Source organism: Homarus americanus, unplaced genomic scaffold (genome assembly GCF_018991925.1).
Source record: "Homarus americanus isolate GMGI-L3 unplaced genomic scaffold, GMGI_Hamer_2.0 scaffold30581, whole genome shotgun sequence".
Lineage (NCBI taxonomy): Eukaryota > Metazoa > Arthropoda > Malacostraca > Decapoda > Nephropidae > Homarus > Homarus americanus.
The window spans coordinates 2,404-19,525 of NW_024710868.1; the positions used below are offsets into that span (position 1 = coordinate 2,404).

The window sequence follows — 17,122 nt, forward strand, 5'->3', positions numbered from 1 at the left end:
ATGGGCGGGTTAATGGGCGGTCAGGGGGGACATGGTTCGTCAGTGATAAAACCTCCATTAACAAAATAACCGACATGTTTACGGCCGCCCTCATCATCACCCCTCCAAGACAGCAGTCAGTTGATCCCCCCAAAAAAGTTATCATTTAACCAGAAAAAATACGGAGTTCATTCCCCGCCTTTCCCCGTGTGCACTGCAGTTAATTACACTGTAGGGTGGTGCTGCTACCTTTTAAAACAATGACAATTTAATCACATCGTTTAGTTGAATGTGTTACAACATCAAATATCAAATGTAATGAGAATAAATAATTTCAAATTTCCCTTTTCATCGCCTTTATACTCTTTATTTACTATTATTTATGTATATTACTTAATCACCGATCTTATCTCCTGACCTTTTCTCTTCACCCAATTATCTCTCACCATCTCCCCTTCTCCCCACTCTCACTTTATTCTCCTCTTTTTTCCCTCCAGTTCTCGCTATACTTAATTACAACTGATCGATTTCTAGACACGTTTCCTAGTGGCTGAAACAAGAACTAGCCGAGTCAACTCTCTCTCTCTCTCTCTCTCTCTCTCTCTCTCTCTCTCTCCAAATTTCGTTTTTATCTCCTCCCTATTTCTCCTGCTCATTTCTCATCCTCCCTCCCACCTCGCCACTCCGGGACGCTGGCGTATATTGACCACCTACTGCTGCCTGCCAGAGCTTCTCATGTCCGTAGGAACATCCTGGATATTGAACCTCCGTGAAACAAAAGACATTCACGGGAAGCAAGGAATGGATCCCCCACCACCACCCCTTTGCCCCTCCCCCCCGACACCAAGAGCCGAAGATGCAACAAGATCAGGCAAGATTTATTATGTTGTCGGATGATGATGATGATGATGATGATGATGATGGCCTCGGAGGTTGACGTGCGGGTATGTTGACCTACCTACTGGGGTCCACACTGGAGGAGATTGTCTCTAGGCGGTTCATTGTTTGTATGCCTGCACTGTCGACACATGATTTTATACCTCCATTAGACGTCTACATACATGTTGACTCCATGTAGATTTGTATGAAGAGTTTACTGAATATAAATCTACCTACCTACCCATTAATCTACCAATTGTTATTTAGCAGTAAGAGGGTCGGTGGTTCAGAGCTTCTCCTTTATGTACAGGAACCAGTAGAAAATCAGGACGGTTTGGGGGCGATGAAATACGAGTAGAATAATGGTAGCACAGTGCAGGGAGGACAGGTAGGCCAAAGAGCACAGGGAGGGCAGGGAGCACATGGGGGCAGGGAACACATGGGGGCAAGGAACACAAAGATGGCAGGGAACATAGGGATGGCAGGGAGCACATGGGGGCAGGAAACACATGGGGGGCAAGGAACACAAGGATGGCAGGGAACATAGGGATGGCAGGGAGCATAGGAATGGCAGGGAAGGCAGGGAGCATAGGAATGGCAGGGAAGGCAGGGAGCATAGGGATGGCAGGGAAGGCAGGGAGCATAGGCAGGGCAGGAAGTATCCAGAGATTCATGACCCACTAGTACTATGGTGAGTGAAGCAGTAGAAGTAGAAGACTTAAATAAGAGGATAATGTTACGGCGAATCGGAGGATGAAGAAAATCTCAGGACGATCAGATTACCTTCGTCTCTTACTACGGATATTTGTTCTGTAATACAGTGCTCCTTTGGATGTAATGTAACGTTCATAATAAACCCGATATCTCTAGCATATATTTTGCATAGATACACCTCAAGATAACACATAAGAAGATGAATCACCAGCCACTAAACTTAACTCAGAGATAACCCCAACAAACTACGTAAATACAAACGGGTTGAAAGCATATTAAATGAATACATAAATATATTTACACACACACACACACACACGCGCGCGCGCGCAAATGACGTAGCGACTGCGCTACGAATAAAACGAATCGAAATGAAATTACTTTCGCCCATGTAGTGTCACTTACATTGTTCTCGCAGTAGTTGCTGATATAAATACCAAATAATTCACAAGTGAAACAAATACATATCCATCAACAGACACAGTTACTTCACCTGAATCAGCCGACACTGTTGACAAACATCACCTACCTGTAAAAGACGGTAAAAGGGGTTAATACTCGTATTTCACAACAAATAATACTTTAATAAAAGAAACAAATGCGACATAAGGTGGTAAACCTAATTGTATACTCTATAAATGCACGCAAATGTTCTCTGACACAGCATAGAGCAGGTGAATTATATTGTTACCAGTTAGTAAATATTACAAATATGGGCAACAGTAACCAGCAGAGCCCCAGAAATATTTCATGAGTATTATCACAGGTCTGATATAAGCCTATTCCTGCAAATTCATTATTCTTACTGTTATAAGACTTTAACAATTTATTTTTGTCATAGCTAGTAGGAACGACGTGCACACAGTTTGTTTTTGTTTTAAATCATTTCATATCCAACTCGTGTTTCTGGCTGCTTGTGGTCGATAATCTTCCAGGTAGCTGACACTCCAACACCCCGTCTGTATTGTTTAATGTGACGCTACTTCATCAGTACTACCTTCACTTTTTTCTGTCTCCCAAAACACTAACTTAACTCCTGCATCAATTTCCTTCATCACCGTAAAAAAATTATCCAGTGTATTCTCTTATCTTTATTTATCAATTTTTGATATAATTATGCATGATTTAATGTGCTTTCAAAATTTCAATATAATGTTCATATATTTAACATACGATTTTCCACCTTAATCCTATCACAAGGCAATTGCCACATCCATGTCTTTAGGTACATACCTATGCGCGTCTCACTGTTGGGTGAGCGGTGTACAGCGACGTGCAATCTAGGAACTACAGTAAGTGACAATAAAACATTTTTTTAGTCGTCACTGTACACTCGAGGAGATAATGACTTCAAGAGACCCTTTGCTAGAATCACCAACGGTCAGACGCAAATTAAGTGTGACTTAACAAACCATTAAGCAGCAGGAGCGCCAGGTCCTGGGTGTCTGCTGCCACCACCCACAAGAGGGATCTCCCGCCTCGGGCTGCAAATTTAAAGAAGCAAATCATTTAACTTTAATTCTTATATGCGAGTAGAATTGGCTGGTATTCATAGTTCTTCGCGAATCTCAATGTTAAAAATAAAAGGAAATTCACTAATGTGTTTTATTTTCAACCATTGTTATTCGTCTTAGTCAATTATTTGTTCACCGATGGCGAGGATGTATACTGACCAAAAACACAGTTCAAACAAGGTAAAGAAATAATAATGATAGTCTGACGTGATATAGACCTAATGATCTGTTAAGGGTAATGGGAAGGTAGCACATTAAATACTAAATCCGGTACAGAAGGAGACAATGTGAACGGCAATACACTTGACTGGTCTTCACTCTCCCAGCTGTAAAGTCAGGTAACCGTTCATAGTTGAGTGGACTGTGGGTTGTCCCTGGCTCGAACCAGCTACCTTAAGGACATGAGGTGAGCGCTGTATCCATACGGCCGCCGCACACCTCGTATGGCTGGTGCTTTTATTGCAGACAGTTGTTTATTCTTCCCTAACTGATCCTAATAGTGAGAAAAACCTGAAGAAATTATTTAGTTAGCGAGAAACGCATCTCCCCAATCCAGATATTTGTATTTTTTCTTTTTATGGGTCAACTTAAAGGTTCATAGATGGCAGAGGATAAGACGCCCTTGTGTGACAGGCGTGGTACTATACCTCCAGCGTGTTCACTTTACGTCGTTTTTGAAAGAATCTCTTATGATCCGTCTTCACACAGTTTCTGGAACTTTGCAATTTTTGGGTATATAGAAAACTTGACTTGACGCGATGTCCTGCACCGACACACAGTGAGCAGCGGGAGATATTTTACACTTTGCATGTCGGGCCATGAATCAGTCTCATTCAATGAAACACTACGAGGGAAAATTGATTACATCACCTCCCAGGAACCTGCTGTCCAATATATATAAATATAAATATATATATATATATATATATATATATATATATATATATATATATATATATATATATATATATATATATATATATATATATATATCACTAATGCTTTACGAATTTGCTCCTTCTACGTGAGAATGATACGGTCTTAGCGCTTCATTTTTTTCCGCTTGGAACTGAAAAAGGTTAATTCGTCAAAACTGAACTAAACCTGCATTTTGTTATGAGTAAGGTTCTGAAAACACTTGGATAAAAAACTTGTTCATTTAATTCCAACAGAGTATCTTCGCCTAAAGATATTTACGAGGCCTACACGATAGTTTCCCTATGAACGCAGATTTGGTTTATATCCACCGTGCCTATTGGTGAAGTTCCGACTGTGAGTGACAGTGATGAAAGTTTGAGTAACACAACACCTCATAGTGCCAGGGAGGCAGCACCAAGCACACACCACCCACGAGGTTCACGGTGTTTGTGGCGTCTCACCTCGTAAACCTTTAAAAGGATGCTGATGCATAATTTGCGCCAAAAACATGCAAAACGTTTGGATAGAAATGAAGGGAACCCGACAGAAATGTGTGAGCAAGTGTGTACATGTGGGTGTGATGCATGCGGCCGAGTGCATCAGAAGCCACCTTGGATACTAAAGGTGGTTTGATAACCTCATACACACCAGAATTTTCAGAAATATTTTAATACCGAAATATGACTTCACTGTTTCTTCTATATCTTTACCATGACAGAGACGACAACTGAAGCAATGAATTACACTGTCTACTGCCTGACTCTTACTACTGTCAGTGATGGTGTCTGATAGTCCTCTCACAAAGCAACAAGGTCACGATCCAAAGTATGTGTCGGTGTGAAAGTATATAAAAGTTGGTTTCGGCTGCACACACACACACACACACACACACACACACACACACACACACACACACACCGGCTCCTACTACCACCTGACATCCCCTGTCCGAGAATTGCTGTTCGATACCACAACCGCATCCAGCCCATACGTGCACGAACTGATCGCTATAAGAAGAGCCCAGTCCCAACCATTGTAAAAATTATCAATAACATGTAATAAATCAGTGTATTCACTCCCGGTAAACACTGCTCCTTACACTGTCACTATGTTGAAATGAACTGTAGTTTGAGCTGATCCCCATCTAAGTTATTATATGTCTTATTTGTGTCACTTATGTTACTTGTATATTATTTGTAATTCGTAACCCATTCCCCAAATATGTAACTGTATATTTTCAGCCTTCTGGCTGCCAAGCTCTTTCAATAAACCGTTAATTATTATTATTATTATTATTATTATTATTATTATTATTACACACACACACACACACACACACACACACACACACACACACACACACACACACACACACACACACACACACACACACACACACACACACTTACTATTTAGTGAAGCCCAAGGTACACCCGGACAGTAAGCTATTATTGTAAACTAAAATTACTCCACACTTTGAGTTATGTGTCACTTGTTGTTAAAGTTACAGTATAGCAGTTATTTAGTGGTAGTATCAGTAACAACAGTGGTAGTAACAATAACTACAACAGTGGTAGTAACAGCAATAACAGTAGCAGTAACAATAACTACAACAGTGGCAGTAACAATAACTACAACAGTGGCAGTAACAGCAATAACAGTGGTAGTAACAGCAATAACAGTGGTAGTAACAGCAATAACAGTGGTAGTAACAATAAGTACAACATTGGTAGTAAAAGCAATAACAGTAGCAGTAACAATAACTACAACAGTGGCAGTAACAGCAATAACAGTGGTAGGAATAATAATAACGGTGGTAGGAACAATAACTACAACAGTGGTAGTAACAATAAATACAACAGTGGTAGTAACAGCAATAACAACAGTGGTAGGAACAGAAATAACAATAGTGGCAGTAACAGCAATAACAGTAGTAGTAACAATAACTACAACAGTGATAGTAACAGCAATAACAGTGGTAGGAACAATTAAACAGCAGTAGTAACAGCATTAAGCAGTAATAGTAACAGCAGTGGCAGTAACAACAGTGATAGTAACAGCAGCAAAAGTAACAGCAGTGGCAGTAACAACAGTGGTAGTAACAACAGTAATAGTAACAGCAATGGTAGTAACAATAGTGGTAGTAACAGCAGCAAAAGTAACAGCAATGGCAGTAACAACAATGGTAGTAACAGCAGTAATAGTAACAGCAGTGGTAGTAACAATAGTGGTAGTAACAGCAGTAATAGTAACAGCAATGGCAGTCACAACAGTGGTAGTAACAACAGTAGTAGTAACAATAGTAATAGCAACATCAGTAGTAGTAGTAACATCAGTGGTAGTAACAATAGTGCTAGTAACACCAGTCGCAGTAACAGCAGTGGTAGTAACAACAGTGGTAGTAACAATAGTAGTTGTAGTAACAACAGTGGGGGTAACAAGAGTGGTAGTTACAAGAGTGGTCGCAACAGTGGTAATAACAACAATGATAGTAACAACGGTGGTAGTAATAACAGTGGTCGTAATAGTGGTAGTACCAACAGTAGTAGTAACAGCAGTAGTAATAACAGTGGTAGTAACAAGAGTGGTATAAACAGCAGTTGTAGTAACAACAGTGGTAGTAACAGCAATGACAGTAACAACATTGGTAGTAACAACAGCGGTATAAACAACAGTGGTAGTAACAACAGCGGTAGTAACAACAGTGGTAGTAACAACAGTGGTAGTAACAACAGTGGTAGTAACAGCAATGACAGTAACAACATTGGTAGTAACAACAGCGGTATAAACAACAGTGGTAGTAACAACAGCGGTAGTAACAACAGTGGTAGTGACAGCAATGACAGTAACAACAGCGGTATAAACAACAGTGGTAGTAACAACAGCGGTAGTAACAACAGTGGTAGTAACAGCAATGACAGTAACAACATTGGTAGTAACAACAGTGGTAGTAACAGCAATGACAGTAACAACATTGGTAGTAACAACAGCGGTATAAACAACAGTGGTATTAACAACAGTGGTAGTAACAACAGCGGTAGTAACAGCAGTGGTAGTAACAACAACGGTAGTAACAGTGGTAGTAACAACAGCGGTATAAACAACAGTGGTAGTAACAACAGTGGTAGTAACAACAGCGGTATTAACAACAGTGGTAGTAACAACAGTGGTAGTAACAACAGCGGTAGTAACAACAGTGGTAGTAACAACAGCGGTATAAACAACAGTGGTAGTAACAACAGTGGTAGTAACAGTGGTAGTAACAACAGTGGTAGTAACAACAGTGGTAGTAACAACAGCGGTAGTAACAACAGTGGTAGTAACAACAGTGGTAGCAACAGCCTTCCCTCCCCCAGGCCGCCGTACCAGCAGAGCGCCTCTGTGGGCTCCGTGCCACACCCTCTGAATCAACCATCTACTTTAAGCTATTAGCTCCATGATTTCTGGTTACTGATGAAAACCCGTTCTTGTTATTAGGTGAACTTTGCTTTATGTACGACCGTAAACACAACGAATGTTTATTTTTGCAACAGAGCGAACCCTTCATCAGTTTACCTATACATGGGTTTACTTTCTGAGCGGAAATTTTCAATACTAATACAAGGTTTCTTCAGATAAATCAGATAAAACACATTACGCTTTGAATTTTGTTTTGCTTTCGGGAGTGTTCACAATAGTGGAGTTTATACCACCAAGAGACATAATCAATTGAAGGTGTGTAATGTTCTGGTATTAACTGAAGAAAAAAAATCCAATTAAACGCAGGGAACAACCAATAATGTTAATGTATTGTTTCTACTATTATAGAATAGGTTTCATCATCAACAAGTCTTACCACCCAACACATCATACAGCCGAAAGTCTTACCCACCTAAAACATCTTATAGCCGAGAGTCTTACCACCTAGCACATCGTACAGCCGAGAGTCTTACCACCTAGAACAGGGGTGGGCAACCCTTGGCACGCGTGCCAAACATGGCACGCTAACGGCTTCTTTCCGGCACGCGAGACCGGGGCTCACCTCAATAAAAAAAAACCTTTATATGGCAACCGCATGCCGCCTTGGCGGCAACGGGTGGAAGGATTGTTTCCCGTTCTGTTGTTAAATAATTAGCCATGCGGCCAGACGTGGTGTGACTCCTTTACCATCATTAATATTTTATATATTTTTTCGAGTTTTGCAGTTTCGCAAAGAATTTATCGGTTAGCAAAATCCAAGTTCAGCTATATGAATGTTTAAATTTAATTAAAAGAAAAACAAATATTACACCAAGATCTGTAATAATTATCTGGCTATCAGAGATTGCATTAAAAACATTATATCAAAAGTCAACCTCTTTTACATCACTGGGTCATTATATGGCACATTAACTTAAAAGGTGTCTTAACTTTCATGGAAGGGAACATGGCTTTTTTGCTCAGTGTCCCATAAATGTCACATGCATATCCGTTCTCTCTAATCATTGTTCCTCTGGTGGTGAATGTGTGAAGTGTGAACCAGCAAAGTAAACATAGCAAGAGGGAGAATCGCTGACCACGTGCAAGTAAGTTATTATTTACTGTCCAAATTATCAGCTGTCATAGTGTTTGTCATGCTTACCCATAAATTTATCGATGTTCCTAAGACACTGCTGAATCTGTATACTCCTGTGCACAAGGAAAATTTGGCGCAACTTACCTTAGCAAGGCGATTTAAATTTTGCCCCTAAAATGTGACCTTTTTTAAGCTGAATAATGGATCTCACCCCGCTTAAGTGAGTAAAGCAAACCTTTGCTGAAAATTTTATGAACTTGTTGGTAGTGAGTATATTTATGGAGCGTGACATATCTGGCACACTGGTCAGAAGGTCCAAAAGAGGTTAATGAAGCCTGTTCTTCAGCATACTGTATGTGCCATAAACATAAGTTATTATTAAAGCTAAGGGAAATGTATTATTAATATTCAGGATTATGAAGTGTTATCTGCACGTGATCAGATAGCATGCATGCCTTTCTCGTTGATTTGCATTGTGTAGGCATGCCTATAATTGTACCAATTTATTTTATTTTTTATTTTTTTTATTATCCACCAACTGATTTTCATAAACCTTGGTATATGTATGCAGAGAGTGATTGTGAAGAGAATGTCTGAGTCCACAAGTCTCTGTCCACATTTTTACACCCCATGAACCGGTTTTGGTTATATTTACTTTTAACACCAACAGCTATTTCATGTTTTTCGTGTGGTTATATAGTAGAATACATTAATACAAGACTATTTTCTTTTGTAACACTTTTGGCCAAAATGTATAATAACCGAGATATTATTTTTTTTATAATAATGCTTCATAAAATAATAACTCAGGTATTGTGCATTTTGGCCAAAGGTGTTATAGAAGAAAATAATCTTGTATTAAGCATTCTACTATAATACTATGTGAATACAGAATATATATATATATACAGATTTATTTCTTTATTTATATTTTTAATAATTTATAAATTAATGTCTCGGTTATTATGCATTTCTACCAAAAGTGTTACAAAAGAAAATAGTTTTGTATTAACGCATTCTACTATATAACCACACAAAAATCATGAAATAGCTGTTGGTGTTAAAAGTAAGTATAACTTAAAGTTGGAAAGTGTGCGAAGAGAGCAATTATTTTTTTACACATCATATGATTGCTTTCTACCCCTTATTTACAGATTGTACAGAATGTCACGACCACCAGCCAAGAAACGATGTCATACAAATGAAGAGGATATTAGAGAATTTAAAGAATACTGGACTGAAAAATTTGGCATGATTAAGAAAGATAATAAAGCATTATGCATTTTATGTTCTGAATCAGTTGTTTGTAGGACTTCTTCTGTGAAGAGACATTTTGAAACTGTTCATAAAAACTTAAGTAATGTAACTGAGCAAGAACGAAGAGAATTAATTTCTCGTGAAATGATTAAGACAAAAAAACAGTCTGATGTTTTGATGAAATTTATTTCAGGTAGGCCAAGTTCCAACTTAGTTGCTGCTGGTTTTGAGGTTTCAAAAGTTATTGCCCAACATGGAAAGCCACTCAGTGATGGGGAGTATATTAAAGAAGCATGGCTAGAATGTGCTCCTTTCCTTTTTGATAACCTTTCAGAAAAGGACAAGATTATTCAGCGCATTAAAGATTTGTCTGTGAGTAGAAAAACAGTTAAGGATAGGATACTTAAGATGGAAATGAATACAACTGACCAATTAACAAAGGATTTAGCTTCATGTAAGTTCTTTTCTATTTGTGTTGATGAAAGCACAGATATTACATCATCAGCTAGGCTAGCAATTTTTTCTCGATTTTGTAGGGATGATGAGGTATGCGAAGAGATGATTAACCTTGTAACACTACCTGAGCGTACCACTGGGGCTGACATATGTAAAGCAGTTGTGAACGAATTATCTATTCGACAAATTGACATTTCAAAAGTAGTATCCGTCACAACAGATGGTGCACCCAGTATGATTGGTAAGGAAGCAGGATTTGTAAATCTGTTTGCAAAACATGTTGGTCATCCGCTGATAGGTTTTCATTGCATCATACATGAGGAGGCTTTATGTGCTAAAGCTGGTCTAAGGGAACTTCAAGAAGTGATGCAAACAGTCACCAAGGTTGTTAATTACATTTCTGCACGTGCCTTAAATAAAAGACAATTTCGGAATTTATTGAATGAGGTGGATTCGGTGTACAAAGGACTAACAATGTACAACAATGTTCGTTGGCTTAGTCGAGGATTTGTTTTGAAACGATTTGTTGAATGCATGGATGAGATAAATCTCTTTCTGATTAACCAACAAATGTCTTATAAAGAAATGTCTGACATCGTGTGGGTTTGTAAACTAATGTTTTTTGCAGATTTATGTGAACATTTAAATGACTTAAATGTTAAATTACAAGGCTCTGGTAAGACACTTGATGTTATGTTTGATTACATAAAGGCATTTGAAATGAAACTAGGAGTTTTTAAGAGGGATGTAGATAGTGAAAGATTTAGATACTTTCCAAACCTAAAGAAATACATCAATGATCTCACAAAGGATGACAAAACAGACTGCCAGTGTCTTCAGAAGCTATTTGTAAACATCATTGAGTCAACTGTTGAGCAGTTCTCAACAAGATTTGCTAGGTTCAGAGAATTAGAAGAGACTGCAAAATTCATTAAGTTTCCAGACAGTATAAAACTGTATGAACTAAACTTGCAGAAGTTTTCATGGATAGATATGGAGGATTTTGAAATGCAATTGATTGAATTTCAAACTAGCTCAATTTGGAGGCAGAAATTTGTTGAGCTTAGAGCTGACTTGGAAAGTATTGAAAAGGATCGATTAGAGAAGGGAGTAAGAGAGAGAAATGCCGAAAACGAGGTACTGAGGACTTGGAATACTATTCCAGAAACTTTTGTCTGTTTAAAAAAACTTGCAACAACATTACTATCCATTTTTTCATCTACATATTCTTGTGAATCATTGTTCTCAGTGATGAACTCTGTTAAGTCTCATAATAGAAGTAGCCTTACTGATGAAACTAGCAGCGCATGTATATCTCTCAAGGTTACAAAATATAAACCGGATATAAATTATCTATCATCAGGGATGCAGCAGCAGAAGTCTCATTGATTCTAAATAAAGAAAAGGTTCACAATTATTCGTTCTCTAATTTTCATTTGATGTATTCTGTTAAAAATATTAAGGATTCGCTTTTGTTTAATATAATACAGTGTGTATTTTTGTAGGTAAAATAACTTTTATATTTTCTCTGTGGTTTTTATGCATCATTCATAAAGGATTAAGAATCAATAAAAGAATATCTTTAGTTTTATATCCTTTTATTGTGTTTTAGTCGAGTAAATCGATATTGAGCTTGGTATTGTAATGTACTGAAAAAAGTTTACAAAAACTAATGGCTGAATGATCTGATAAACAAATCAAAAATATTGTTTACTCTTTTGCTGATGCTAAAAATAACGTCTTTAAATTGTGTGGATGTATATGACAACTAGATTTACACTGAAATGCTAATATAAAACATCCACGCTAACAACAGGGAAGAACAACCACTAAGTAAAAATTCTGTCACTAATTTTTACATTCATTCAATATCCCATGATTTATAAAATCACTCTTACAAAACTCTCTGATTTTACCACCCCGGTGTGATTTCTGATTATTTGAAAAGGTTCTCCCATTACGTAAAAGATACCAAATAATATGTGACCCGGAAATTTTGGTTGGCACGAAAGAAAATTTTTTATCAAAGATTTGGTCGATTTTGGCACACACACTCAAAAAGGTTGCCCACCCCTGACCTAGAACATCGTACAGCCGAGAGTCTTACATCGTACAGCCGAGAGTCTTACATCGTACAGCCGAGAGTCCTACCACCTACCACATCGTACAGCCAAGACCTTACAACCTAACACATCGTACAGCAAAGAGTTTGATCAATTCTGTATATTATTGTACAACTCCGAGTCTTATTCCCATTACATGTCGCCTTTACACATTACAATTCGTGAGTCATCCCTCGAACCCATTTTATACAACACGAATCTTGTCACTTACAACCTCTCGCCTCCGTCAATTTTGTCAGCTGCTGTCCATCCTGTCATCCACCTGTATTTACATTACACCTGACGATCTACATCCATCTACTCCCACACACTCCTCTATCCCCCCCCATACACTCCTCCTCCTACTGACACACAATCCTCCTTCTACTGACACGTAATCCCCCTCCTACTACCACACACTTCCCCTGCTACTCCCACACACTCCTCCTCCTTCTACTCCCACACAACCCTCCTTCTACTCCCACACAACCTTCCTTCTACTCCCACACAACCTTCCTTCTACTCCCACACAACCCTCCTCCTACTCCCACACACCCTTCATCTTATTCTCACACCCCACACCCCCACACGCCGATATCCCCCCATTTCAGCACACACACACACACACACACACACACATTACTTTGCTGTCACTCGGAATCGAGTATGACGATCATCCAGCTATGATACAATGATAGGAGTTATTAAGGATATCACCTAGATTGGTGAGTTTTAAGGTGACTAAAGAGGCCGATAAGGGATCGGCAGAGTCGTTCACAGATGTTTCACATGTGGATGGCTCCATCTAGTGTGGGAGGGGCCGCAGCAGTGTCTTTACGGCGCTGGCGCTTGTTTGACTCCGTTTGCAATCGAGCTAATTCGAAAGTATTGAGACCTTCTCATGTGGTGATCCTCCAAGTATTACGGTGTGGAGTAATCGCCTTCCAGGTGAGGGGGTAGATTTGGAACTTTTTCAGATTTGTCTTCAGACTATCCTTAAGATTAACCATCCTAACTCTCCCCAGGGAAAGCCTGGTTAGGTTAGCGTTACGATCGTTCATCTTCAGGTGTTATAAGCAAGAAGGGGAATCTTAAGGTGATATAAGGTAGAGGGGGGGGGGGTGGGGGTCTTCAGGTAATATAAGCAAGATGGAGGAGAAATCTTCAGGTGATCTCTAGGTAATGTGTTACTGTGTTGCCCAAGAAGACATTGCGATTAATTAACTAATTGCTTAAAGTCTCTTACTTTCTCTCATTCGTCATCAGACCTAAAGCTTTCAACTTTCTCCGTCTGCAGCACTAAACTTACTTCTCTTGACCAACTCCTTTCAACTCGTCACAGCTGAGGCTCTTAACCACCCCCCCGCCCCCTCCTTATCTCCCACCTCCCCTAACTCTATGGACAACACACTTCGAAACATTCCCTTGGTCACTCTTTGAAATTCTTCGATAAACCCAGCCCCTGAAAACTTCTTACCTGCGATATCTGAACCTTTATTTCTTCTTATTTAATAATTCTGGAGTAATTCTTCACTCAAATCTACAGTATGTCTGTGTCTAATATTCTTCTCTCGGAAAATCTTTAAAAAAATTGCAGTTTATCAGATATTGAAATATCCACTGCCCTAATTCTCTTAAGATTCAATCCCTTAAATTTCACAACTTCTCTGAGAAAAAGGAGCTTATTTTTTCCTAAAAAAAAATTATATATATATATATATATATATATATATATATATATATATATATATATATATATATATATATATATATATATATATATATATATATATATATATATATATGCACACACTGATAACCACAAGGAAACAAGAAAACACGAAGTTCCCAAGCGCTTTCGTGTAATTCACATCTTCAGGGGTGAGTACAGACTAAGGAGTAATACTTGACAAGGCTAATATATACAGTGTTTTCTTGTTGCCTTGTGGTTATATATACATATATATATACATATACATATATATATATATATATATATATATATATATATATATATATATATATATATATATATATATATATATATTGAACCTCACCACTACGAAGCACGCCATCTATTGGCCTGATCTACCTACCCACCACCACGAGCAACGCCATCTAGGGACGAGACACGTGTATGACTCGTCTTAGTTACCACTCCGAGGTTTCCCTTCTCCATATCCTGGGTTGCGTCACCTCCTCAAAGTCTTCTTTGTCAGCTCCAATTCGAGGAGAGGGACTTGGCTCTGGGAAGTGACCACAGGATCATCTATCCTCTAAACCTACGTGCAGTGACTACCTACCGTCTTCTACAATACTCAGCCTTACTCGTCAGCCATCTCAGCTCCTCACTTAAGTACTATTATCTTGTATTAATTTCCCCACGTCCACTTGCTTCGAGATTGTTTTATGTTTATTAATATGTATATATTGTTAATGTTTAGGTTAAGTTTGGTTAAGGGTAATTTATAAGCTGAATATTTTGTTAAGGGATTTATGGTACTCTATTATATACAACGAAAACTCTCATCCTTTGTCTACCCTTTTATAGTCCGATTGTCTTTGTTTTTTTTATTGTTGTTACCTGTTGGGATCTGGGTAGACGTATAACTATATTCTAAATCCCCAACTCGTAACAATATATATATATATATATATATATATATATATATATATATATATATATATATATATATATATATATATCTTGATAAAATCACACGGGAAAATGGAAACAACGGAGTACCTTAGCTTTCGTCTTTATTCAAGACATCTTCAGAGGCAACTGGATTACATGGACAGAGAGGCTTAAATATACAGGGTGACCTAAAAACATGAGGTCAGGTCATAATGATGACATCCACTAATCCCCACACCAACATACACGTAGAGGAGCTTAAGAGAAGGGTGATGACGTGACTAGACAGGTCAGGTCAGAAAAAAGGGACCCACAAAATAACTATCATACATCAAGATCAAAGGTTTTTTTTTACAAAAGCAATCAACAACGGGCCGCAAACAAATAAATTTGTAACATATTATCGGTTTGAACTGACCATCACTAAGGTTTATTGATTTTAATTCATAATCAAATAACGCTTCAACAAGTCTTTCTGTGACACAAGATGATTTGAATACTTCTAAAGCTTTTTTCCCAAAAGCAATAGAATTGGTGTTATTCCTAACATGAACGAACAAAGCTTTTCTTTCAGATGCAGTTCTGATATTTTCTCTTATGTTGTTTGATTCTGAGCTGCAGTGTTTTTTCCTGTCTGACCTCATAATTACAGAACATTGGCACCATGGAATACAATAAACACTTCCATTTACATTCAAACTTGGGCTATTCCTTATTAACATATTGGTAATGGTTGAGTCATACTTGAAAACAACATTAATATTTAAAAGCTTGAGGGACCGAACTAAAGGGACAAATTCATCACGATAGGGCAGAGTCAAAATATTCTTAAGTGTAGGAACTTGTCTGGTTACAGAGGAATGAAAGGATTTTTTAGCCCTTTTAAAGCAACGATCAACAAACACAGAAGGGTACCCAAGTTTCTGTGCAATAGAACGAATGTGTTTCAATTCATCGTCAATAAATTCAGAGTCACAAATACGCAGACATCTTAGGAACATAGCAGAAAAAACTGACATTTTGGTAGACTCAAGGTGATTGGATAAAAAGTGAATGAAACTGTCTACCTGTGTGGGCTTTCTATATACCTTAAATTTATAGTTTTGGCCATTTCTCATGATAAGCATATCAAGAAATGGAAGGGATTCATTTAGTTCTCTTTCAATTTTGAATGTGATACTAGGGACAATATTATTAAGCTTGTCTAAAAATTCCAATGGGTCACTGTTTTTAGGCCAAAGACAAAGAACATCATCTACATATCTATACCATGGAGGAATAAAGTCCACTATATGGGTAGTAATCTAGACTCAAAAAACTCCATATAAATACAGGCTAGAGGAGCAGAAAGACAATTACCCATGCTCATGCCAAATATTTGCTTGTAGAACTTCCCATTTGCTCTAAACACATTGTCAGATATATATATATATATATATATATATATATATATATATATATATATATATATATATATATATATATATATATATATATATATATATATATATATATATATATATATATATATACATATATATTTTTTTTTTCAGCTTTCTATAATTAGCAAGGAGAGAGAGAGAGCGAGAGAGAGAGAGAGAGAGAGAGAGATGAGCTTAAAATTTGAAGACATCTGGCTTTAACGTCCTAAGTACAAGTCAAACCATCCTTAGAATGATAAACAAGTATACGCAAGGCATAAAACTTCATCCCTCACAGACACACCAGGACCTTATACAGAAACAGTGTTGTTAACTTTTTGGACAGATTCATGAAAAAAATTACCCTAGGCCTTGAGGTGTTTAAAAATTACTTCATGACCTACCTGATGATATATGTATCCTGTTATTGTATCGTTTAGTGTATAATCTCTGTTATTATGTTATATTGCTTATATCATCGCTTCCTGCTGTCTGTACGGCAGGTGGAGGGTAGAACGACGAGCTGCAGGCCAACGCTTGAAGTAGTCTGTCAGCTGCGGCACCAATACTGAGTGTTACTCATTAACCACAAGCATTGCTAGTCATCTTAACCTCTAAATATCCAACCATGACGCAGAAATTTTTTTATTATACGAGTTACGTTAGAAATTAAGGTCAGGGAAATTAAAACAATGGATTTAGTTTAGTTT

General features: G+C 37.8%; 1 protein-coding gene across 2 annotated transcripts; it reads left to right on the top strand.

Annotated features, from left to right (window-relative positions):
- The first annotated feature begins 8,348 nt into the window (after positions 1 to 8,348).
- On the top strand, positions 8,349 to 11,830 carry LOC121853810 (general transcription factor II-I repeat domain-containing protein 2A-like). 2 transcript variants are annotated; one of them, XM_042348511.1, is made up of 2 exons: positions 8,349 to 8,758; positions 9,693 to 11,830. In XM_042348511.1, exons 1-2 carry the CDS (start codon positions 8,739 to 8,741, stop codon positions 11,638 to 11,640), a joined length of 1,968 nt encoding a protein of 655 aa, XP_042204445.1. In that variant the 5' UTR covers positions 8,349 to 8,738; the 3' UTR covers positions 11,641 to 11,830. The 2 variants fall into 2 exon arrangements, with proteins under 2 accessions (XP_042204445.1, XP_042205235.1); XM_042349301.1 differs by having other exon boundaries at positions 8,349 to 8,548.
- Positions 11,831 to 17,122: the final 5,292 nt, after the last annotated feature.

Bases quoted from the DNA above. Each gene is read 5' to 3' on its own strand.
- LOC121853810 (XM_042348511.1), top strand. From the start codon at position 8,739: ATGGATCTCACCCCGCTTAA. The intron at 8,759-9,692 runs GTGAGTAAAGCA...CCTTATTTACAG, and splicing joins ATGGATCTCACCCCGCTTAA to ATTGTACAGAATGTCACGAC.